At 39.1% G+C, this 26610-nt stretch overlaps 1 protein-coding gene across 1 annotated transcript; it reads left to right on the top strand.

Annotated features, from left to right (window-relative positions):
• The first annotated feature begins 369 nt into the window (after window positions 1-369).
• Window positions 370-26187, top strand: ifih1 (interferon induced with helicase C domain 1). Its single transcript, XM_053627171.1, has 16 exons — window positions 370-1653; window positions 3850-4018; window positions 4426-4665; window positions 7705-7776; window positions 11191-11384; window positions 12939-13149; window positions 15034-15251; window positions 15742-15843; window positions 16370-16493; window positions 21186-21401; window positions 21647-21903; window positions 22159-22308; window positions 23386-23547; window positions 23694-23887; window positions 24087-24180; window positions 24543-26187. The coding sequence occupies exons 1-16, from the start codon at window positions 1228-1230 to the stop codon at window positions 24729-24731; spliced, it is 3018 nt and encodes a 1005-aa protein (XP_053483146.1). The 5' UTR covers window positions 370-1227; the 3' UTR covers window positions 24732-26187.
• Window positions 26188-26610: the final 423 nt, after the last annotated feature.

Here is a 26610-nt window from a genome sequence, read left to right as displayed (position 1 = left end):
TGATATTTCTTCAGTGCTACTTCAAATAAATATGTTTAAATTGCATTTATGTTTCTGTATTGTTATATTTTTTATTCTTATAAGTGGTGTTAAAAATTGGTCTAACCATCAATGAACCGGTGTGTTATGATATGGTGTGGTGGTCTGCTCTGGGCCAGAAAGTCCAGGGCCACTTTTTCAATTCAATTCAATTTTATTTGTATAGCTCTTTTAAAAATGGGCATTGTCTCAGAGCAGTTTTACAGAAACATATAAACACAGGATACATATTTTAAGTGTGTGAATTTTCCCTGTTGTTCCAGCCAGTGGCAAGGAAAATCTCCCTAAGGTGATATAAGGAAGAAACCTTGAGAGGAACCAGCCTCAGAAGGGAACCCATTCTCATCTGGGTAACAACAGATAGTGTGAATGTAAAAGAAAGTTCATTATGGTTTTAACATGAAGTCTGTTTGTTGAACTAGTCCATTGTTCACTAAAGGAGTCTTGAGTGCAAAACTGCATGTGGTAATTGCAGTCGCAAGGCCATAGCAGCAACCTTAGTCCCAGCAACCACAGCGAGAATCTCCAATGTGGAATTGAGGTCCAAAACCATTTCCATGGTACTTCAAGCGGTGCCATCCTAATCAATCTCCAGGCTGTAGCCTCCAGTTGATAAGAGCTCCATCCATAAGTAGGGCATCAGGATGGATCAGGCAGGTCCGGAGAGACGAAAGGGTCAGGATCACTGGCATCTCCATAAAATCATTTGTGGCTCGACCACTTTTTGGTCCCAGTTCACCCCTGATCGGAATACTGATCTGCATGTAAGCGTTGTCAGTAATAAGACAAGGCCTTTGCTGGGCTATGTCTCCCTCTACTGGTCACTGCAAAAAATATATTATTTTAAACAAACATAATTAATTTAAACATACCGACTTAATACCGTAGTCATTTTCTTCTAAGTTCGTATGATAAGCATTGGTGAGGACAATTTAGTGTTGCACAAATGCCAACACTCCGTTTAAAAACGAAAGCTTTGACCGAGCTCTGTTCGGTAACGAAATCAGCAGAAGGAAGAAACGAAACGAAACCGAAAGCAGGCGACACGTTTCCCGAGAATCCGTGTTTTCTGTTCTCTGTCTGTTTGTTTCTCTGCATTTGATTCTGTCACTTTTTACACACACACACACACACACACACACACACACACACACACACACTCCAGACCTCGCAGCTTTATTCTGCACCATGGACCATGAGCAGGAGAAGAAAACCATCGACTGTTTCAGAAACCGACTGAAACAGCTGATTCGGGTCGCCCCTGTTCTGGATGTGCTACACTTCCTTAGCGATGAGCAAAAGGAGCTGATAAAAGTCAAATTACGGAATGAAGGTGAAATAAAGGCTGCCGACCTTCTCATCCAGGAAATTATAAGTAAAACGTATCCAGATGGCTGGTTCAGGGAACTCATAACTGCACTTGAACAGGCCGGATGTAAACAAGCAGCGAACTATATGGAAAACAGTCCTCCCAGTCCGTCCTTAGAGACTGAGAATGACACCTACACCAGGCTGATAGACCTGCTAAAACTCACTCTAATCAACATGAAGACCACTGATGTGTGTCACAGCTGTTATGAGCGGAAAATTCTCACCGCCGAGGATCGGGAGATTGTAAGTAGTGACCGAATCGTGATTTCAGAGAAGCCTTGTGTGCTATTTAGACTGTGTGTCTTAAACTTTTCAAATTACGATACATTCATACATTCCTTTTACTGTATGTTTAACACAAATCCTAATCTAGCTGCCTTTGTTTTCCTTGCACTCAGGGGTGTGTCTAGATCATGTTAACAGGGGGGCAAACTTGGGCAGTGACGCAGAGAAGGGTGGCCACTGGTGGCCAACATGTATCATACTTTATATCACTGTTACACGTGTGGTAAATGCATAAATTCAATTCTGGGCCCATACAATATTTTTAGATGCCATTCTGGATCCATAAGGAATCCAAACTTGGATAGCTTGATTCGCTTTGTGGTGTGTTCGGTTTTCAGTAAACATGTATGTATTTCACTACCAAATGGGCTCATACACAAAATATCCCATCATTTAAAGCTCAATAGCACTTGAAGGGAATGATTTACAGTCACACAGCCAACTGTAAACTGTTAAACTAGGTGTCAGCTATGACACACACTTTTTAGATTTTTGAAAGTTAATAAAATAAACTATGAAATCATGTGTGAACATTGCCATGTATTTCACTACCAAATGGGCTCATATACAAAATATACCATAATTTAAAGCTCAATAGCATTTGAAGGGAATTACTTACAGTCACAAGTCCAACTGTAAGTTGTTCATCTACATGTCATCTATAACAAACACCTTTTAGATTTTTGATATTTAATAAAATAAACTATGAAATCATATGTAAAAATTGTCATGTATTTCACTACCAAATGGGCTCATACTTGGTGAAGCAGGAAGGCAGAGCAATGTCCTCAGTGGAACAGGAAGGCAGATCGATGTCCTCGGCGGAACAGGATGGCAGAGTGATGTCCTCAGCTAAGCAGGGAGGCTGAGCATCGTTCTCCATCAACTCTGGCTTAACTTGGTTGGCCGTGTCAGCAGTCTCAGACGTGAGCAGAACTTGGTTGGCCATGTCAGCATACTCAGGTGCAAGCATAACGTTGTTGGTCGTGATGACAACCTCAGACAGGAGCAGGGTTTGGGATGCCGTCTCAACCTCAGACTGGAACGTGGAGCAGGAAGGGGGAGCGACAAATGGTGCAAAGCAAAGAAAAGGAGAATACTTCACTGCACTATGGATGAAGCAGAATTTTTCGAGGTGGTCTCCCCTGCTGAGCTCCAGCTGGAGGTCAACATGGCAACCTCATCCTCAGAGCTCCAACCTAAGACCCACGAAGGTGACCTCAGCTCCTGAGACGCATTCGGAGGTTAACATGGTGACCTCTTCCCCAGAGCTCCAGCACGAGACCCACGAGGTAGTCTCAGCTCCATAGCCCCAGTCAGAGGTCAACATGGTGATTGGGGGGGTGGGGGAAGGGGGGATTCACCATGTTGTCCTCTGACTGGGGCTCTGGAGCTGAGACTACCTCGTGGTAGATCTCGGCAGGTGAGACCACCTTGTGGTCAAATGCTCTTGAGCTTTAAATTATGGTGTACCTTATAGATGACACCAAGATGAACACATTACAGTTGGTTTTGTGACTGTAAGTATAAATAAAAATCATAGGATTGAAGGAGGGTACTTCTTTTTCCCATCACTGTATACAATAAAGGCAATATATCTACATATAATATAAAGGCAAAAGTCATCTACACAAAACAACTTATCTATCACTGCAGTGATAGTACTTAGTTTTAACAAAATGGCAACAAAACAGTGGACAGATTTTTATTAAATGTAATAATTTTTTTATTCAATCATTTAAAAAACAAAAAACAGACAAGTTAATAAATATATTTTAACATCCCAAATGATTTTGTTAGTAGACAGAGAAATAAAACATTAAGTAGACAATTATTTTATTTTTCTTTCTACAGTATGTCTGTTAATGCAAAACGGGAAAAGGCTAACTAATTCAGGGCATCCCTGAGTCTGGGTGTCAGTGCAATACAGTTTTAATCCAGCAGAGGGTGAAGGAGATTAATTTATAAGACATTTAAAAGTCACAGAGATTTTTTAATGTAGATCTTATTTGAGAAATAGACAGATAAAAAAAAAATTATATCCTGTGTCTCCCTCTTTGTCTCTCTCTCTCTCTCTCTCTCTCTCTCTCTCTCTCTCTCTCTCTCTCACCCTCACACAAAAACCAAACACACACACACTATACCTCTGACTAGATTTTAGCAGTGACAGAAAATCGTGGGAACAGGGCTGGGGCTCGTATGCTGTTGTCTCAGCTGCCAAAGAATGAGTTCGGCTGGTTCTCTCAGTTCTTGGATGCTTTAAGGGAGACAGAACACACCAGGCTGGTGCAGGAATTACAGGGAGAACCTTGCTTGCCCACTGGTAACTCTTACCCACACTAAACACACAGCGGTCACATCTTGTACATTTTTGTGGCCTACATGCAGTGGATACCTTAGCTCAAGAGTCAAGACCTATATCTATACTGAACTTCCCTGTTTATATATTGTTCATAATATTTAATTAAACTCCCTTATGAATATTTAATTAAACCCCACTTACTGTAGTTTTGCATTTATATAATGTCAAAATAGAATATATAACAACCTAGAGTTCCAAAGAATGCAGAGATTTAATAAAAGACTTAATGCTGTTTTCACTTAGCTCTGTCCCTCACCCCTGTATAATAAAGTTATTATTAATATAAATATAATAAAGTAATGTCTTTCTAGTCTGGAATCATTTACTGTTTTTATGTTGTTATTGTTTTTATTGACTGGTTGTTTCAGAATCATCAGCTGGTGTTGACCAACCAGAACCTCTAAAGGATGAGAGTGATTTGACTACACAGACTGACACAAAGATAGGGGAAGAGATTTTGGATAAACTTTCTTGCAGATCTGTCTCTCCCCCTTCCAGTTTTGCTTCAGGCTCCTCTGCTCTGGCTGCACCGATTGACAGCAGTATGGACAACAGTGGCTTCCTTACCTGTATGGACTCATCTGCTGAGCTTAGCATTGGAGGCACAGGTTGGCCAACCTCCGACACACATTCAATACACTTTATTTCATTCAGAAAAAAAATTATTTTATATCATATATGATATATCCTTTGGTAAATATCTTAAGGCAAAGAATCATCCTTTGACACAAAAACTTGAGCCCAAATTTAACATATATATGATATAAACACTTTCCATGAAGGCATGACATTCATGCAACGAGTAATAATATACATTGTTATACATTACACTCAGGGGGCACAGTGGCTCAATGGTTAGCATGTTTTCCTCGTACCTCCAGGGTTGGGTGTTCGATTCTTTACTCCGCTTTGTGTGCGTGGAGTTTGCATGTTCTCTCCATGCTTCAAAGGTTTTCTCCGGGTAGTCCGGTTTCCTCCCCCAGTCCAAAGACATGCGTTGTAGACTTATTGGCTAAATTATCCATAGTGTGTGAATGGAAGTTAGGTTCACCTTTATTGTCATTGTCAGAGTACAAGTACAGAGGCAATGAAATGCAGTTAGCATCCAACCAATAGTGCAAATAGCAAATATATTAAATGAAATGAATAAGGTTATGGTGCAATAAGTTAAGATAACAGTGTACAGGTAAAGGTAAACAGAATTATGCATACCAGTAATGCAAATGGCAATTAGGTTATACAAAATAAACAGGAATTATGGTGCGATCAATTGAGATAACCAGTATACAGATAGACACAGTGCAATATGATACAGTAGATACATACAGTGAATTACAGTAAGTGTAGATGTGCAAATAGCAATAATGTGTAAAAAGCATCCTGATATAAATATTTATAGTGTGACAGAGAATTGCAGTAAAGTGCAAGTACTTTTCACATAATAGTACTACAAGTAATTTGTAGATAATAGCAGTAATGTATAATATAGTATGGTGTCTAATGCTAATGTTTAGTTGTTATGTGGAGGCTGGTAGTTAATGCTTAGAAACTGAGTTCAGCATTAGTACAACTGAAGGGAAAAATCTGTTCATGAGTCTTTTTTATGCGAAAACGCAGACTTCTGTGGTGTTTTCCTATCCGTAATGTTGGGCAGTTGTGTTCCAGTGGTGTGTCGGGCAGTTTTCACTATGCAGCTGTTGTACCATACTGTGATGCAATTTGTAAGGATGCTTTCAATGGTACAGTGATAGAAGTTCGCTATGATCTGAGGAGCAAGTTGAGCTTTCCTCAGTCTCCTCAGAAAGTACAGGCGCTGTTGCGGCTTTTTGAGGAGAGAGGAGGTGTTGAGGTACCAGGAAAGGTGATGTGGACTCCCAGAAACTTGAAGGTAGAGACCCGCTTTACCTCAGTCCCATTAATGAAGATAGGGGTGTATTAGTGGCTGCTCAAGGACTTCTGGTAGTCCACAATCAATTCTTTGGTTTTGGGTGTTGAGGTCAAGGTTGTTATAGGCACACCATGTTACCAGATGTTGAGTCTCTTCCCTGTAGGCTGTCTCATAATCATCCCTGATAAGGCTAACCAGCATAGTGTCACCTGCTAACTTGATTATAGAGTTGGAGCTGTGCAAAGGTACACAATCAGAGGTGAAGATGGACTAGAGGAGCGAACTCAGCATGCAGCCTTGTTGTACTCCGGTGTTTAGAATGATGGTGGTGGAGGAGTTGTTGCCAAGTCTAACAGACTGTGGTCTGTTAGTCAAAAAGTCCAGACTCTAGTTGCAGAGAGCGGTACTGATACCAAGACTGGAGAGTTCGGAGATCAGCTTAGTTGGAGTGACAGTATTAAACATAGAACTAAAGTCAGTGAATAGTATCCTCACATAGGAGTTGCTATTTTCCAGATGAGTCAGGACGGAGTGAAGGACTGAGGTAATGGCGTCCTCTGTTGACCTGTTGTGATGATCAGCATACTGATGGGGATCCTGTGACAGTTGTAGGCAGGCTTTCGGATGAGAGAGGACCAGCCTCTTGCCAATGATGGGGGTAAGAGCGACTGGACAGACGTTGTTGAGCGCTGTTGAAGCACTGTGCTTTGGTACTGGCACAATAGTGCGGTTTTGATAGAGGTGCGGACAACTATTAAGGTCAACGATAAGTTGTCTGTGAAAACCCCGGCTAGCTACTCCGCACATGCTTTGAGCACCCAGCCTGGGATGCCCTTGGGGACAGCAGACTTGCGCATGTCCACCCTGCTCAGAGTGGAATACACATCTCTGGTGGAGAAAGAGAGCTGGGGGTCACCAATTGGAAGCCCAGCTTTGGCAGACGCTGTAGTATTTTTCTGGTCAAAGCGAGCATAAATAGTATTGAGCTCCTCCAGAAAGGAGCTGTCACTGGTTGAGGGAATGATGTTGGCTGGCTCTGTGAGTGTGTGTGCGATTGTGCCCTGCGATGGGTTGGCACCCCATCCAGGGTGTCGCTCGCCTTGTGCCCCGAGTTCCCCGGGACAGGCTCCAGGCTCCCTGTGACCTTGTTTAGGATAAGAGGTACAAAAAATGGATTGATGGATGGATACATTACACTCTAGAATTAATGTTTATAACGTAATATGAATTGTTACCATAATGCATTATAAGTAGTGTTCATAACACCTGATATCATCACTAGACACACTGAAACCTTCCTTATGTTACTTTATACTTTATTGACTATACTTTTGCATAATAACTTATAGGTATTTTAATGTACATTGCTGTGTCTTTATACATTTGTCATTTGTGAGTTAGATTATTGGCAGACATACGATATTATAACTTATTTATAATTCCTGATAAGTTGCACTTGTGAGCTTTAAGTAAAGTGCAATATATTAACAGAGAATATATTAAACCTAATGTAATATGTAAACTTAAACTGAGATTCTTTTGCATTTACAATATAATGTGTTATGAACACTGCTTATAATGTATTATGATAACAATTGCTAGACCACAATAAACCTTTCCATTAAATGTTGTGTATTTTCATAAATAATTAAGAAATATAACACAAAGTCAACAAAAATTATAACTAACTAAGAGTCTATCAAGGACTCAAAAATATCCCGGATATCTCTATGTTTAACAGCATTTTATTCTGCCACAGATTTGGACTTGTATGGAGGCAGTGATGAGGAAATGGAGATCGAGCAAACAGCAGGGAGTTTGGATCAATCAGGTATTGCATTGTGTCATTTCAAGATAATGCAAACCAGTGGGGGGGATCTGCCTACTTTTGCCTAGAGAGAATTTATGAGTTTAGCAAAGTCATATTTGTGATCCAAACCAAACTTGAGTAGCATATGGTTTTAATAGTATGCACTATGCAGTACATTAAAATAGAGAGCACATTTCAAATATTCCACTTTGTTATATTAGCAGATGTGTGGATATAACAATGCAAAAGTTCTGTGACACTCCCTTACTCTGAGGATCTGGCAGGCAATAAATCATATTCCACTGGGGATATGAGTCATGTTTTATTCTCTAGTATTTTCCACAAGGTTTCATAACATGAGATGTCTTGTCAATCTCCGCACAGACCACATCTTTAAGTGATTAAAGCTTAACCAGCAGGCAAAAAACAGCAGGATGTTCTAAAATAGGGTCTCTTTCACAGATAGCATGAGTTCTGTGATCCAAGACTTGGCTCAGCTTTTAGTGATCTTCAAGATGACAAGCACAATGGTGTTGATGGCAGTATTATCATTAAAGTTGAAGCTTTGGAAGCTGTTCTGTTTGAACAAAGTGTACAGATGAGGAGGTGAGAGAGCTGGACAGACTTAAAAACAAAAGTGCTGCTGCATCACTATAAGCACGTAGTCAAACGGCAGTGTTGGCAGTGTAGGAAAAAAGTTTACAAAATTGAAAATAGATCAGCATGTCGAGTAAAGAAGATTAAACCCAAAAAGTAAACTCTGAATCGGATGCCACAGAAAATCATATGTTAATTATAAACAATCAATAAATAAGATTAGCCGAATAAAGTAATTTAGGGTGGATTTTTTCCTTTAACAGGATCAGTATAATGCTTGGTAGATGCACCAGGAAAGTTCACTTTTCCAGCTCAGTTTTGCTACACAATGAGATCGTCCACTTATAAACTAGCTAGTGCTATCACTTATAAACTAGCTAGGGCTATGCATCTCGTATGTTTGTTTGTTTTTTACATTCTTTCCAGCAGTGCCATGAAGCAGACAAACAGATGCAAATGCAGGTTTTCTGTTTGTTTGTTTGTTTTTTAAACCAATATGGCAAGCACTCCAAAGGCAATGCTCAGAAATGTGAACGGCCAAGCAATGTGCAGTCATAAACTAGAAAAGAATAAGGCAGGAAACAGGAAGCAGGTTATGAGCAAAACACTAATCCAGAGCTATATCCAGAGTGCAGATAATAGCAGCATAGATTCATCACAGACACTACGCTGGAGCAAGACATCATAAGGGTTATTTAAAGAGTAGTGTGATTTTTCAGAAAGGTGTCATTAGTAATCAGGTGACTGTGAGCGGGTAAAGGAGAATGACTAGAGAACAGTGATGTGACCTGAGGATCATGGCGAGTTTTAGACTGCAATTTCAGGAGTTTCAGACACAGACACGGCAACACGGGATATGCTGAAAGTTATACACTGCCGGAACAGACTAAACAAATCCTAAAGTATGGAGAGAAACTATTTTACTAATGCGAGGTACTAATATACACTACTGAAACCAATTTATGAGCTTGCGCAAGAACCTTGGGGAAGAGCAGCCTTAATTACAAACACATGCTCCCCCTGCTTCAAGCAATGACTGTGGAGGCTGCCCTCTCAGCTTCCCCTTTGGTCCCATGTGTACTATCCGTCTTTTGACTATGACAAGCATGAATGAGAGGAATTCAATACAAATACTTTCTGGATTTTGAATGTTTTGAAATGAACGATAAGTTATTTACTTGCTTTTTGTGTAGACAAATCAAAAAACAATGTGTTTACACAATAGATAGGAAAGGACAAACAGTCAATTTAAAAAATGAAGCTCAAACTGGATGTGTGCCAGTGTGGGCACACTTTTCTCCACCAGATGGCACCACTTGTCCCATGCTCTCCTTCAAGCTTTGGAAAGTGTAATGGTTTCAGGCAGAGGTGTTAAGAGTTTGAATTTACCCTAGTGTTGTAGTTATTGCAGGATGTGTAATATGAGGATGTTATCTGAGTAGCATTACCTCAGTTTTTGATTGCTACAATTCACGTTTTGGTGGAGGCATTTCCCGCTATTTAGGACAAATCCAAATCTAATACTGAATCGATCAGCCTGTCTACACACCAAAACCCTTTCATCTGTAACCAATATAACCTCTAGCCATCTAACCAGTCTGTAGAGATAGACCAGATGTAAGTCTAACAGTTTCTTAAATGAGTGGTTAGAATTACAAATAAACCAGATATTACAAGTGACATGTTTGCTGAAGTTTAGTGCATATTTATTGTGAAATTCTCAGGAAATTTGAGGTCTAAGAGAAAAAGGATGGAGATGAACACACATGAACATGAGTCATGAACACACAAGCACATTTATGTTTAGTGCCACAGTACTTCTTATTACTCAGTCTTATCCACTTGTCTGGCTGCTTGGCCACAAATGTCATTTTGTTCATTTAGATAAGTAAGTGAAAAGCTACTGTCAGTTTATGAAGTGTTATCAGAGTTTGTCTGGAACCTTGTATATGCCTGAGAGTCTGTTTTCAATAAGCAGTGTTTAGAGATACTCTTTCCTAGAGTTTCCCAACTGGCATGCCAGCACATTTCCAGTTACAGTCTCTCTCTCTCTCTCTCTCACACACACACACACACACACACACACACACACACACACACACACACAAAGTTCAGAAACCTGCTGCACTGGTTGGGTCTCATGCCTGATCTAGTCTTTGCCAGCATTGTGATTAACCTAGAGTCTTAGTGAATCCGATATTACTAGGTCTTATGGAGTTACTAGTACTTGTTTTTATTGTATAGTGCTGCCCTTGTCAATCTACTGAAATTGCAGTTTTACACATTATCATGTTGTGCGTTCCCTTAGGTATGATATTTCTTCCCACTGTATACGTGCATTTGTATGGAGGACAAGTAAAACAAGGCAAAATACAGCATATTCCAAATGCAGTGTTACACGACATGGAAATCTGGTATTTCCTTCTTAAACAGCTCTAGGCAAAATAGGCTTGGTAATAAACCAGATGGAGCAATTTAAGGCTATTATTTGCTTCTTGCTGCTTCATCCTACTCTGACAGTGGATGTTGTAGCAGGAGTGGAGACAACACTAAATCCCCTCTTAGTCTGCCTGGATCAAAAAAACACAGAAGGTCACCCAATATGTAGCAATGTTATTCTAAGTGTAAGAGCTAAGACAAACATGACATACTAGCACAGCAAGCACTCCTAACTAGTCTAAACAGTAATATCCCCATACTGATGGATGGGGGAATTAAACATAGAGTCATTGGGGGCATGCAGGCAGCACCTACAGCCTAGCGTCATCTTTTTGTTTGTTTTTTGTTTTTGTTTGTTTAACCACCTTGTGTTTTTAAAGAACTCCTTCTTTCCCTCAGTGAACGAAAAAGAGATTGTGCTGCGTGATTATCAGAAGGATGTCGCTCAGCCTGCTCTGGAGGGAAAGAACATCATCATCTGTCTCCCGACAGGAAGTGGTAAAACCCGAGTCGCAGTGTACATCACCAAACAGCATCTGGAGAGCAGAAAGCTAAGGGGACAGCCAGCAAAAGTTGTTGTTCTTGTTAACAAGGTACTGGAGGGCAGCAATCCAAATGTGCAAATGCAAAATGCAAGCTTGCCTCTGTGTAGCACAAATCTTACATAACAGAATACTAACAAATACATCTCCTATACCAGGGAGTTTATGTAGTCCCTTTTAAAGTAGTATAAATCTGTTCAACACTGATGACTAAATTCAGTTTCATATGTTACTTGTTTATCCATAATACCTCTGCCTATGGGATCCACACATTCATGTGATTTACTGGAAATGCAGTGATTTTTTTTTGGTTAGAAACACATGAGCTTTTTTTTTTTTCTTCTGAATCATGTGTCACACTCCAGACAGATCAGCCTTAGTCTGCCTCCATTTGCAGTGAACTATATGGTTTTATATCAGATTCATCTAAATCTGAACCTACTCTAAATTCATTGTGCCTAAAAGGTGAACATGCATTAATTGTTTATGCATTATTTTTATCAAACATTTTCTCAGCTTAGAATCTTACATATTTAAATAATGTATGTTGAGTCCAAATTTACCTCATTTACCTTGATAATCCAGAGTGAATAAAATCGAGTAGTAGAAAATTAAAAACCAAGATAATTAAAGCAGTAGAAGATTTGCCTGATTATTACAATTTAACTTGTGGGAAACTTTGTTGTAAAACTTTAGAAATTTTTACTGAATTTGCCTGACCTAAAAGTTTAATATAATGTCACGTTTTGTATTGCGTAATACCTTTGAAGCACAATCTTCTATAGTCTGATTGTTTTTAAACATGATTGTTTTTCAGAGATAACTCATACTCAATGTACTCAAACACAGAAGATTATATGTGTGTGTATGTATGTGTATATATATATATATATATATATATATATATATATATATATATATATATATATATTGTCTTCTTTCAAGAATCATAAATCTGATTTTTAATAGCACTGCTGTAAAATTGCCTCAATCCAGCTTGAATTCTTTAACCAACACACTTGACAGCTCTTTATCCCATGTTTGGCTATTTATGCTTTCCCCAAAATAGAATGCCTCATTTTAGAAGAAGCATTTTAACCTGGCCCCATGATGTCTTTGAACAATTTGACACATTTAGTGAGTCAATTGGAATTGAGCTATTCTAGGAGTCATGCAACAATTCAAAGTGACTTTATTTTTAAGAGTGACAAACAAACAACAAATAGAGCCAAAAAATATGTGATATTTGGAAGCAGCAGCTTCAAATTGAAGGCATATTGCAGACCATTACTATTTAATCATATCACAGGGTTATTGTTTTTTAAAAGTGTGTCTATAGACCTAAAAAGTTTTCCACAATGTTTCTCAACAAATACTACACTCTAGTATTCTTAAACTCTAATATTGCATAGTGCTTATATTATATCCCTCTGTAATATCTGTTATTATTACACTATGTTAGTCTTTGTTACCGTGCGGGTGCTCTTTAAAGTAAAAACATAAGCTCTTTCTGAAATGTAAAGCATGTGAATGTGAATTAAATGTAAATTAATTTAAAATCTGTTTATTTTTGAGGTGATCAGACATTTTTACTTCATTGTGTAGGTGCCCCTGGTGGAGCAGCACTACAAAGCAGAGTTTGGGAAGTTTCTCAAGCACCAGTACTCTGTAGAGAGAGTGAGTGGAGACTCGCAGCTCAAAATCTCCTTCCCACAAGTCATTGAGAAGAATGACATCATCATCTGCACTGCACAAATCCTGGAAAACTCTTTAGATAAAGCCAAACAGGGTGACGAGGATGGGATCACGTTATCACGTAGGTCACACTTGCTCTACTATGACCTTTCTCATTGCAGGATAATTGCCACAGTTTTGGATTCCTGTAAAAACTTTCCACTTTATACAGTTTCACTGTTTGGCTAAGCTTGGAGAGAGCTCAATCCGCTGTCCACCTGATGTTTCATTTGACATATTTTCTTTTTTTTAACATCCTGTCTATGATGCCAATTCTGTTGCTTTTCTGGCAGTGCATACTACACGGTGACATATGGTGTTTATTGGTGTTAGGGATGTTTTTGCTTTTTCTTTACTTTTTCTATTATTTTTTTTTCATTGGTCTTTTGGCCACTTGGCCACATGTCTGTTCTAGTCATCATTGAGTGAATCGGTTGACTGACCAAATCCACAGGAGATTTCTTTTCTTCCCTAAATGATTCAGGTTCATTGTTCCACTACAAGAGCTGAATCCATCTTTATGAGTACACAACCCCATTACAGTTAGATTTGTAAAGCACATACTCGTTAAACTAACTGTTCTGGCTGTGACACATGCGTACTTTGTTGTTTTTCCCCAGAGGTTTGGTGGAATGTGTTGCAGTATCACAGAGGAAAGGGAGCTCTGGTACTATTATGGTCACACTTAAATGTGTGCAGAGGCTCAAAATGGTGACATTTAAGAGCAAGGGTGCTGACCTAAGAAGTATGGGATTGTCTCCCCCTCACTCTTGTCACTAGGTACTTGTAGATAAACTGAGAAGCTTTCAAGCATTCGAGCTTTAACCTAGTGTCCTGTACAGCCATAAAATATGTTTAAACATGCCCCATGTTTAAAATGCAACCCCTTTAGGAGAAAGGAAAAACTGGTGTTGGCATTCCAAAGAAAATGGCGGGTATAGACTTTCCAGCCTCTCATCATAAATAGGAAAAATACTAAGGGAGATGTTGCAACAAACAGAATTTAACACAAAATTGTTTAGCTTGTGAAATTGGAACCAGATAGATAATCCCTTTCTTCAAAGTAATTAGAATTCAACTTCCATTTAACTACTTTATCATTCAGGCTCACTTCCATCAACATGTGGAATAAAAAAATATCCCTGTAAGTGAAAGCCTAAGAACATTTATATAACCTAGTCACATTAGCATTGCCTGAACTTCTGAAGGTGCATGAATATGCAGTTTGTGAATGCTCTACATCCTCTTGTCTTCTCAAATAACTAACCAGCAATGTACTTGCTGATGAAGTCATGAAATCATAACTTGGGACCTAATGGACTTAATGCAGCTCCTTCCTCAATGGACATCTCCCAAAGGAAAATGGGATTAAGTTCAGGGTCAGAAGCTTGTATAACTGAGGCACGCCTGAAGTGTACTGATGTGCACAATTTCAGAATTAACTCCACAGTATGCTCTGAATCAACCCTGAATATGTGCTGTGTTGACAAACTTGACCCAAGAACTGATCTATGCATTCAGAATTAACCATCCAAAAGAAGCTGACCTTTTAATGATCATTTTTGCGTTTGGAGTATTTTAAAGTCTGCAGCACAATACCAAAGTCACAATATTATGGTCAGATCTTTGAAAACAGCACACAGTACCAAAGATGAGGAGTATAAATAAAACAGATTAATGACATTATAAACATAATATTCTATTCGATGTTTAAGATGGTATGAGTTAACATTTACATCAGTGATCATGCTGTTGCTGGTTTAGATCCTTCTGTTGGGACATGGTTAGTGTGTTGTTTTGAAAAAGAAAAAAGAATATTTATTAGAAATTTGTTCTGCTTGGAGTGTTTAAACTTTACTACACTTGGCATTGCAACAGTACAGCATAACAAAATCAAAACAAACTCAGAGTTGCAGCATGCGTGGGCTGAAGTGTGTTAAAGTGCTCTTACTGGCTTCTTTGGCAGAATTCACTTTGATGGTAATAGATGAGTGCCACCACACACAAAAGGGCGGTGTGTATAACCACATCATGATCCGCTACCTGAAACAGAAGCACAAGAATGCTAGGCTGCAAAAGGAACAGAAAGAACCAGTGCCGCTGCCACAGATCCTCGGACTTACTGCTTCACCCGGAGTTGGAGGAGCCAAGACTCAGCAGAAAGCTGAGGAGCACATTCTCAGAGTAAATGCATTTTTAACAGATACATATATACATACTGAATGCACAGTAACACAGAAAATATGCCAATTCAAATTTCAGTTGGCCTTGTCACATACCTTCTATGACCAAAGTTCTCTTTAGTTAAAATTTCCCCTCCTGTTTCTTCCCTAAATCTCTTTTCCCACCTCGTTTCTCTGCACCAATCTATTCCTAATGTTTCCCATGGCCCCTGTGCACTGAGCGGCTATAAAGTATCTCATGTGCTTCATATTTTACTGAAGGAATGATCAAACCCAACAAGACACTCGACACAGGTCGTGTGTCTTACCCAATCTTTTCTCAGTTTAAGTAACTAGTCTCTCCCCTCATGTTCTTAACATCAGGAGAATTTCAGGGAGGGAGATAACCACTGACTAATTGGTGTTATTAAGGTCATGACTGATTACACATCTTTTAGCTGATGTAATTCTTCAAAATGAACTGTAGTAGTCATTATAATGATGTCTTGCAGATTTGTGCTAACTTGGACGCCTATACAATAAAGACCAAAACTCTCGGAGAAGAGCCCAAGGGTCCATACAAACGTATTGCAAGTGCTCAGGAAAGAAAAGAGGTGCCAGCTACATCCAAGCAAAGTGTCACATTACATCAAAATTGAAATATATTCTAAATACACAGGCATGCTCCCAGAGAGCTGCATTATACAAATGAGTGCAAAAGTTTGCATACTCTCACTTGTTCCTTCATTATCAAATAACAGAAGTGGTCAAAATGTACTGTCTATCTTAAGATATTAATAATGAAACAATAAAAACAGAATTTCTATAAAATTTGTAGAATTTGTATAAATGTTGAATTCCACTTAAAATGAAATTGAAATGAATCCCAGTTAACATCCCACTTAATATATATATATATATATATATATATATATATATATATATATATATATATATGTAAACACTAAAGGTATAGTTACACTTTTTCACCCAGAACCCAGGGGTTTGCAAATTTTTGTACTTAACTGTGTCTTTATTTTGTGACTAAATGTTATGGTCATCATAAAATTTTACACAAATTGTGACTACCAGTAGAGACTTTTTGCCATTAGTAATTTTGTTTTTCCTGTCATTTTGAAGGATCCCTTTGGAGATGTGATAAAAAGAATCATGAATGAGATTCACACACATGCCCAGCTGAACCCTCTGTGCCAACCAGGAACACAGAATTATGAGCAGTGGGTTGTGCAAAAAGAGCAGAATGGTAAGAGAGAAACTTTCTTATGTGCCAGACCACTAGGGCATGTTCCCTTCAGAACTAGTGGAGCTTGTATATATGTACAGTATCTCGCAAAAGTGAGTACACCCCTCACATTTTTGTAAATATTTGATTATATCTTTTAATGTGACAACACTGAAGAAATGACACTTTGCTACAATGTAAAGTAGTGAGTGTACAGCTTGTGTAACAGTGTAAATTTGCTGTCCCCTCAAAATAACTCAACAAACAGCCATTAATGTCTAAACCGCTAGCAACAAAAGTGAGTACACCCCTAAGTGAAAATGTTCAAATTGGGCCAATTAGCCATTTTCCCTCCCCCGTATCATGTGACTTGTTAGTGTTACAAGGTCTCAGGTGTGAATGGGGAGCAGGTGTGTTAAATTTGCTGTCATCGCTCTCACACTCCCTCATACTGGTCACTGGAAGGTCAACATGGCACCTCATGGCAAAGAACTTTCTGAGGATCTGAAAAAAAGAATTGTTGCTCTACATAAAGATGGCCTAGGCTATAAGAAGATTACCAAGACCCTGACACTGAGCTGCAACACAGTGGCCAAGACCATACAGTGGTTTAACAGGACAGGTTCCACTCAGAACAGGCCTCGCCATGGTCGACCAAAGAAGTTGAGTGCACGTGCTCAGCGATATATCCAGAGGTTGTCTTTGGGAAATAGACGTATGAGTGCTGCCAGCATTGCTGCAGAGTTTGAAGGGGTGGGGGGCCTGTCAGTGCTCAGACCATATGCCGCACACTGCATCAAATTGGTCTGCATGGCTGTTGTCCCAGAAGGAAGCCTCTTCTAAAGATGATGCACAAGAAAGCCCGCAAACAGTTTGCTGAAGACAAGCAGACTAAGGACATGGATTACTGGAACCATGTCCTGTGGTCTGATGAGACCAAGATAAACTTATTTGGTTCAGGTGGTGTCAAGCATGTGTGGCGGCAACCAGGTGAGGAGTACAAAGACAAGTGTGTCTTGCCTACAGTCAAGCATGGTGGTGGGAGTGTCATGGTCTGGGGCTGCATGAGTGCTGACGGCACTGGGGAGCTACAGTTGATTGAGGGAACCATGAATGCCAACATGTACTGTGACATACTGAAGCAGAGCATGATCCCCTTCCTTCGGAGGCTGGGCCACAGGGCAGTATTCCAGCATGATAAAGTCTTTTGCTTTGCTAAAGAAGCTGAGGGTGAAGTTGATGGACTGGCCAAGCATGTCTTCAGACCTAAACCCTATTGAGCATCTGTCTGGCATCCTCAAACGGAAGGTGGAGGAACACAAGGTCTCTAACATCCACCAGCTCCGTGATGTCATCATGGAGGAGTGGAAGAGTACTCCAGTGGCAACCTGTGAAGCTCTGGTGAAGCTCATGCCCAAGAGGGTTAAGGCAGTGCTGGAAAATAATGGTGGCCTCAAAAAATATTGACACTTTGGGCCCAATTTGGACATTTTCACTTAGGGGTGTACTCACTTTTGTTGCCAGCGGTTTACACATTAATGGCTGTGTGTTGAGTTATTTTGAGGGAACTGCAAATTTACACTGTTACACAAGCTGTACACTCACTACTTTACGTTGTAGCAAAGTGTCATTTCTTCGGTGTTGTAACATGAAAAGATATAATCAAATATTTACAAAAATGTGAGGGGTGTACTCACTTTTGTGAGACACTGTGTATATATATATATATATATATATATATATATATATAGCTTCAGTTTTAACCAGCGTTTAAATCCGTACCAGCTTTTTAAACACTAAAGGCATGATGCTTTGGAAGTTGTAAAAAATAATATGAATATTGTTTACATCACTTACATACAGCTTCAATTATGCAACTACTATGAATAGTAGATGATTATGTATTACCAAATAATTCATATAGCTAAATATCTGATGATCTGACTTTCCAACTGAAGTGTAAAATGATCCATTGGGCACATGGATTGGTTGGTAACAATCACAATCACAATTTGCATTCAGCATGGCAATTTATTTATTGCATGCTAATAGACTACACCTATCCCTGGGGTTAGAGCAGCAATACAATAAAATGCAGGTCCTAACTGAAAGAGAGAGGGGGGGAATAAGTGTGCATTGACAATATTTTCATTCACTGCTCATTGTGATTAGAATGAACTTGCAGCACTGTCAGAGATCAGAAATAAAATCCAGTCTCTTGCACCATCTGTAGTTAAAAAGCCTTTTTTTAAAATACAGATTTGTTATAATAATTTATACAGGAAACTATACATTCCATCCCTTTTTTTAGAGCTGTTAGTTAGGTCCATTTAAACTAAACTTTTCGTCTTTACCCAGAAGAAATGCAGCATGTGCTCATGGAATATGATGTCATAGAAAGTTTCAGGGCCAATTCTGTACTCTGCCACTGGGATCATTTTGGCTACTATAACACATAAAGGCAGTGTACTTCTACACTGTTTCCTTAAGTTTATTATCCAATGTATCCACTTATTGTAGTTTGGCATCTTGCATAGACTTGTAAGGAGGCCCTTAAAGACAACCTGAAATCAAAGCTGGACTTTTTCTTTGTTATCTCAGATCCTTGATCAGATGTGCTGTGATTTTTCCACACATCTAAATGGCCTATGACTTTTGACTAAGGTCATAAAGAAAATAATACCCATTTTGCAAAAACAATGAGCACTTCTCATGAACCAATCAAACTCAGATAGATAAAACCCAAGCCCCACCCACCCTAATATACTGGCTCACTCAGAAATACATAACATTGTGGAAGAAAAATCCAGTTGAGTTTGCTTTTGTATGGAACTAAAGTTGGGGGGGAGATCCCAGACCAGGGTCATAGGCAATCCTGGAAGATAGAAGCACCTCAACCCTTTAAGAAAGGCTGCAATAACTTTATGAGCCACCAGAGAGATGTCATCTACATTCTTATGGTTCACTGCAGTGCCAGCTACATACGACTTTAGCACAGATGTGGAATTGCTGCTCTCTAGCAGTCCCTGGAAAAAAGGTTTCTTGGGAATCAAGCAATGCATACAAGCCAGCTCATGGGGTGCACACCATACCAGACCACTTACTAAGGACCCTGGGTCAATTTGTGATTTATTCTGAGGGTCTAAACCCACATCTCCCCATCTATTTGGATCAGCAGATCTGCTCAGGAAGGAGCTACCAGGGTGTTCCATTCACCAGTGTAGTAATGGAAAAAATGGTCTTGCTGCCTGTCTTGGGGCCACGAGTAGGACTATGGCCTAGTTGCTGAACTCTGTGGAACATGGTAAGAATTAGTGGTTCTCTGGTTCAGCCAAAGAGAAACACAATCAGCTGTGTGTTGGCATGCCATTGGTGAAAAGGGTCTACCTACACCTCACAAACCTTCGCAGATCTGGTATACTAGTATATCTGGTATACTACATCCTAGTGAATCTTATCTCAATAATGCATCCACTGCACTCTTGTACAGGCCTGGCAGATTAGTTGTATTTAATGCAGATAACCGTGGATGTGCCCACATGATGAGATTCCATACATTGAGATTCCAACCATCAGGCCACCTGATGGTTGATGTAGTTACCCTTCACAGCATAGTCTGGGCAAACTAACACATGGAGATATCTCTGAACTGGTAAGAACTTGGGAGGAAAACTTGTAGCTCCTGCATGTCTACAGGAATTTTCACTGAGGCTGCAAACATCAGTCTTAGCATTCTCAACACCACCTCACACCGAATAATTATGTGGCCTGCTCTGATGTTAGGGAGCTCTTTTCTGAGTTTTCTTGGGTCAAAGCACTAACATTTTGGGGTCTAATATAAACCTGACTCTGATGGCAAAAAGGTTGGGGGAAATTAAGTTTGTATCCCTGTGCCACTGTCATCAGGACCCACTGATTTGATGTAGTCTCTACACAATGGTCAACGTTTTCTGCTGTCAACTGTATCATCACTGGCCTTGTCCTTCAGCGGCGTGCTCCACAGGACTCTAGAATGATGGGGAGTGATATTTAGGGCTCATCTCACAAGATGCACAGGAGGCATTAAGATGCCTGTCAGGGGCCTGAGAGCATGACTTTCCTGTCTAAAGCTTGTGCGAGGCATGCAGGACCTCTGAGTTGAGTGACATGACCCTCTGAGTTGATTAGTCTTGTGGGTCTTCCGCAGGTCAAACAATCCATGTATAGTGAAACAACAAAATTGGGGAACTCTGGCCAAGAGTTTAATAGAGCTACTTCTTAGATTGTTACACAGTGTCATTCTTATGAAGTGGGCAGGGTTTTTTGTTGGTTGTTATTTGGTTTTGCTTTGTTTTGTTTATCAAATGATCTGTTTTAAATCAGTAGTACATACTTTAGTATTTAATAGTAAGGTAATATTTCATTTTGATTCAGTTTTATTTGTATAGTGCTTTTAACAGTAGATGTAAAAGTGACAAAGAAAAACTAACTGAGACAGTCAAAAGTTTAGGATTTTTAAATCCCAAACTGGAGGATTTAAGTCCCAAACTGGAGCTCGATATGATCTTCAGATCTTCTGGATGATCTATCAGATAACTATCAAAAATGACTGTTACACATTATAAAAGGGGAGTAGTAATAGTACCTATTTAAATAGCAGTACACATATACTGTTCACAGTTGTGTAAATAGTATTTATGATGTTACATAACTGTGTTTCATGTTTTCACACAGCTGCTAAAGAAGATAATCAGACAGTGCGAGTTTGTGCAGAGCATCTGCGTCAGTACAATGAGGCTCTCTACCAGAGCAACACCATCCGCATGTGTGATGCCTTCAGCTTCCTTGACAAGTATTACAATGAAGAGATCAAGAAGAAATTTACCCCTGATGATGAGGCCATCATTCAGATCACTGACACTGAACGATTTCTATTCAAATTATTTAATGGTATTACAGCAATGCCTGCAATGCATGATGATCAGATAAATATGTCCAGATCTTTCATACTGTTTTCAGCACTCTATTTCTTCTCTATCAAAGTTAGCCTAGTCAGAATTTAAAGCTAGCATAACATTCTAAATGTGTTACTAATTGCCTTCAGGCTTTGAAACAATCTAACCTCTCACCTCTCTCTCTCTCTCTCTCTCTCTCTCTCTCTCTCTCTCTCCCTTTCATTCTATTATATTAAACAGCTAAAAAAGAGCGTCTTCAGGAGCTGATGAAAAACCCAGAGTATGAAAATAACAGTCTGGCTCAGCTGAGAACGCTTATCTTGCAGGAGTACACCACCAGAACTGAAGCCAGAGGTATCATCTTCACCAAGACTCGACTCAGTGCCATTGCTCTCAGCCAGTGGATTCAGGAGAACTCAAAGTTTGAGGATGTTGGTGTCAGAGCAAGCCACCTGATTGGTGGTGGAGATCAGAGTGTGGTGAAACCAATGACCGCAGTGAGTTACTTTTGTCAGACGATCAATGACAATGAGTTTAGTTTTCATCGGAACTTTTGAAAGCACCATCACATCAATTAGGGGTCATATATAATTGCTATATATAATGTACTACTTGGTAAACCACAGACGTTGAGATGTTATTACCCTTCAGTAGCTAGTGAAAATAATTTGGGAAAATAATCTCCCTGTCATTATTGTGTGTGTGTCTGTGTGTGTGTGTGTGTGTGTGTGTGTGTGTGTGTACGATGGAAGGCAGAGCAGAGGGAGGTGCTGAACAAGTTTCGTGATGGAGTGATCAATCTGCTGATAGCCACCACTGTGGCAGAGGAGGGCCTTGATATTAAGGAGTGTAATATTGTCATTCGATACTGTTTGGTGACCAATGAAATAGCTATGATTCAGGTAAATGTTGCCTCCCTAGCTTTTTCTCCCTTAATAGCATTGGGTCAGAAAGCAGCACTGTTTGGTTTTACAGCTGTTTGTAATTGTTTACCTGTTAAAAACTAAACATCATAAATCCATTTTATATGACTGCCATATATGTGGCTGCCTGGGAAAAGCCTAAAAGATAAATACATTTCACTAAATCAACATGGAATTTTTTTTAATTTAGTTTCTAATCTTGATTGCATTGGATAATGAGCCAGGAACCACAGATGTGGTGGTTAAAATGGTCAGCCTTCCTAACGTTGTCTAAAACCTAAGCGTGCTTTTCTCACACAGTGAATGTCAGGCTTTGATTAAGTTTTTGGATAGTTACATGCCATATTAAAATGGACATAATCCTGTTTAATTCAGTTTGCAATCAGATACCGGCAGGAGTGGAGTTAAAATGGAATTTTTAAATTCAATTTCTACTTTTTTTGAAAATTTTTTTTTTTAATTTTGTAACTTTACTTGTGATTTCAATGCATGGAAATTTCTTTCAGGAAAGAAATGCTCAACAAAACATTGGTACTAATCATTGATGGTTCAGTGTCATGAAAGAATATCCACTAGATAACAGCAGTACTGCAAATAAATAATATGCTAGTGATATAGCTAATTATAATTGACATTAAATTCTAATGATATACACAGATTATTAGACACAAACTAAGTGCTAACATGCATAAACACACTAATGTGCATAAACACACAATAAAAGGGCAGTGGTGGCTCCATTCAGTTCTGGCTCCATTAAGTTAATGATCAGAAGGTTGGGGGTTCAAGCCCCAGCACCGCCAAGCTGCCACTGTTGGGCCCTTGAGTAAGGCCCTTAACCGTATCTGCTCCAAGGGAGCTGCACCATGACTTACCCTGTACGCTGACCCCAACTTCCTAACAAGCTGGGATATGCAAAGAAATGAATTTCACTGTGCTGTAATGTGACAAATAAAGGTTTCTTCTGCTTCTAATAAGTGCTAACTGTACCTCTCAAGAACTCAGATTAACTGAATGTAACGTAAGGAAGAAATTTGACTGTGTTTTGTCCTGCAGGCTCGAGGCAGAGGAAGAGCAGAGGACAGCAGTTACACAGTTGTGGAGGAGGCGGGATCGGGTGTAGCTGAAAGGGAAAGTGTGAATGAATACAGGGAGAAAATGATGAGCAAAGCTATTGCCAGGGTCTGCACTCTGAGTCGTGAAGAGTATGAAAAGAAAGTAAGAGTCAACCATGATTGCATTTTTTTTTTTTACATTTTCAAACATTTAGAGTGCAGTTGATAGGATGTCTAGTTTAGATACATTTCCAGCTCAAGGCCCAAAATGAAGGAAAATTGTAGTTGACGTGGCCATTTTGTGTTCAGATAAAAGAGAACCAGCTGCAGTCAATTGTGGAGGAGCGTGTGAAGACGAAGAAGAAGAATAAGATGGGCATGATGAAGGAGGACCCCAGCAAAGTGAAACTAAACTGCAGGAGCTGCGGTGTATCTGTGTGCTCTGGTGTAGACATTGAGATCATTGAGAGGATGCACCATGTCAATGTGACTGAAGCATTCAGGTACTTCTATACTTGGGTGGAAAAAATGCTGGTCATCTTTTAACAGGGCAATTGCAATAGTTAATATACAGTTAGGATAGTGATAATGTGATTGCTGTGATGAATTGCATAATGATGATAACAATCATGATAACAATGATTCTAAAGTTGATAATCATGAACATTTTCATGAGGGCAGTTATATTCTTCTTGATTCTAGAGAGTTGTTCACTGTCAGAGAGAACACGACCCTGCAGGAGAGACTACTGGACTATGAGGCAAACGGAGTTATAGCATGTAAAAACTGTGGACAGGTATATCTTCTGCTTTATGTGCAAAAGTGCGCTTTTAAAAAATATATATTTTGGAACATTATGAACATCATTAGCGGGCACAGGTTTTAACCAGCATTCTAACAGCATTTGATGTCATACCAATGTATTGTGTATGCTAACTCAACAACAGGTAACTAGCCTTAGTTCAAAGTTGGTCTCAGTTTAACCACCACCTATTATTCAGTGAGTGTGTCTCAGATTAATTTAAACAATATATAACTTTGGTTAAAATCTAAGACCATTTAGATTTTAATGTAATAATTTATTTTCTATTGAGCATGGATTTGCTGGTAAATTATGTGCTTTGTCACAAGCTTTCTTTTTTTTTGGTCTGGTTGCAGCGTTGGGGCTCTTTGATGCTTTATAAAAGCATCGAATGCCCATGCCTTCACATCAAAAACTTTGTGGTGACATACAACTCAAAGAAAAAGGTGTTTAGCAAGTGGAATGAGCTGGCCATCCGGTTCCCTGCATTTGACTACGCTCATTATGTGGTTACACACAACTCAGATGACGATGAGATGGACTAAACCAGTGTAAAAAGCAAAACAGTGCTCAACTCACTTTACTTACTGAGAACCAGTTGTGAACACACTGTACTGTACATTGTGCCATTGAAATAATGATGCATTAAGTTGTCATAAAAATACATATAAGATATACTGTTGTTGCTGCATTCACACCATGGAAAAAATTGCCAGGCCATAGAGTCATTTACACTGTAGAGTGTGAAAAGTCTCTTTTAGTTGCTCTAAAAATGATTCTAATTATGATCAGTTTAATCACCACATTTTTATGACTGCTCTGACTGCTTCCTTGAGAGTGGTGGTCAGGACTCCAACTCTGCTGTCACAATCAAAAGGTCAAAACAACAAACATTCACTTTGAGGAGAGTTCAGATTTGGACAATGACGTCGGCAACAGCACCGATTGGACAATAATATAACATGTTGTGTTCGTCACTAGTGTGAATTTTTTTTCTTTTTTTTTTGAACACATTTATTGGATAATTTAAGACAACATGTGTTGAAATACTAATATAGATAATATATCTTTTTATTTCATATGAATTATGCAGTTTCACTAAAAGCTCTTTAAAAAATATCTAAATATGTATGTCATTTCCATTTTCTTTAAAAATACATGGTTCTTAATCATGTGGAATATATATTTTTTCTGTGATACTTAAGTGAATGAGATATTTATCACTATAAGCTCCAAATGAATTGAACAATTTTACACTGTAAACGTGTTTTTATTTAATCACTGTGTAATGCTTGGGTCATTTATGCCTTCAGCAATTGAAGCCAAAAGGAGCGGTCAATTATGTCTAGCCCATGCATGTTTTGTTGTTTTGCAATTTTAGTGCAGCACATTGGATTTGATATTTAAGGGTCATTCCATCTAAATTGTGTGAACCATACAGGTGGTGTATGACCCCCAAATTTGATATCACATATACAGTGCTAGATTTGAGTAAAAATGTCATTTTCCATTGACTTACACATTGCATTGTCCTTCTTTAGGGAAGGAAACGGCTTATTCCCACTAAACAAATAAATGTCTGATGTGTCACCTGGGTTTAATTTATTGCATGAGCAATCCATAATGATGGGGCTTGGATCAAAATTTATTGACTGCCATAAAGTTCTCTGAGTGTGACGTACTAATGGGAGAATTTTACACACAACAGCACACACACACACACCACTGCACCTGTTCAGGCTCCCCCAGGAGGAAGCAGTTTCCCTGCGTACAAGCCTCACCAGAGAGCTCCTGTCAGATCACTGCTGCCATCAACTAGGACTTACACTGACAGCTGGACAGTGGACAGACTTTTCCCTCCTGTGCTGGCTCAGTGATGTAATTAGAAATGCACAAAAATAAAAACCCTTCAAGTCCCTTGGTGATCAGAAATGTAGACTACCATTTTTTAAGTACTAATTACATGTTTTGCATGTACGTTGTAGCCTATATTAAATATCCAGGCAAAGTTTCTCCTTATAAAATGTTAATGTATACCATTATACTCTTACAGTATCTCACAAAAGTGAGTACACCCCTCACATTTTTGTAAATATTTGATTATATCTTTTAATGTGACAACACTGAAGAAATGACACTTTGCTACAATGTAAAGTAGTGAGTGTACACCTTGTATAACAGTGTAAATTTGCTGTCCCCTCAAAATAACTCAACACACAGCCATTAATGTCTAAACCGCTGGCAACAAAAGTGAGTACACCCCAAAGTGAAAATGTCCAAATTGGGCCCAATTAGCCATTTTCCTTCCCCGGTGTCATGTGACTTGTTAGTGTTACAAGGTCTCAGGTGTAAATGGGGAGCAGGTGTGTTAATTTGGTGTCATTTTGGTGTCAGCTATTTAAATAGCTGTCCATAATAGAGTGC

The sequence above is a fragment of the Ictalurus furcatus genome, chromosome 6 (genome assembly GCF_023375685.1).
Source record: "Ictalurus furcatus strain D&B chromosome 6, Billie_1.0, whole genome shotgun sequence".
Classification (NCBI taxonomy): Eukaryota; Metazoa; Chordata; class Actinopteri; order Siluriformes; family Ictaluridae; genus Ictalurus; species Ictalurus furcatus.
The sequence above is the reverse complement of the archived record's forward strand: the minus strand, read 5'-3'. Positions and strand labels throughout refer to the sequence as shown.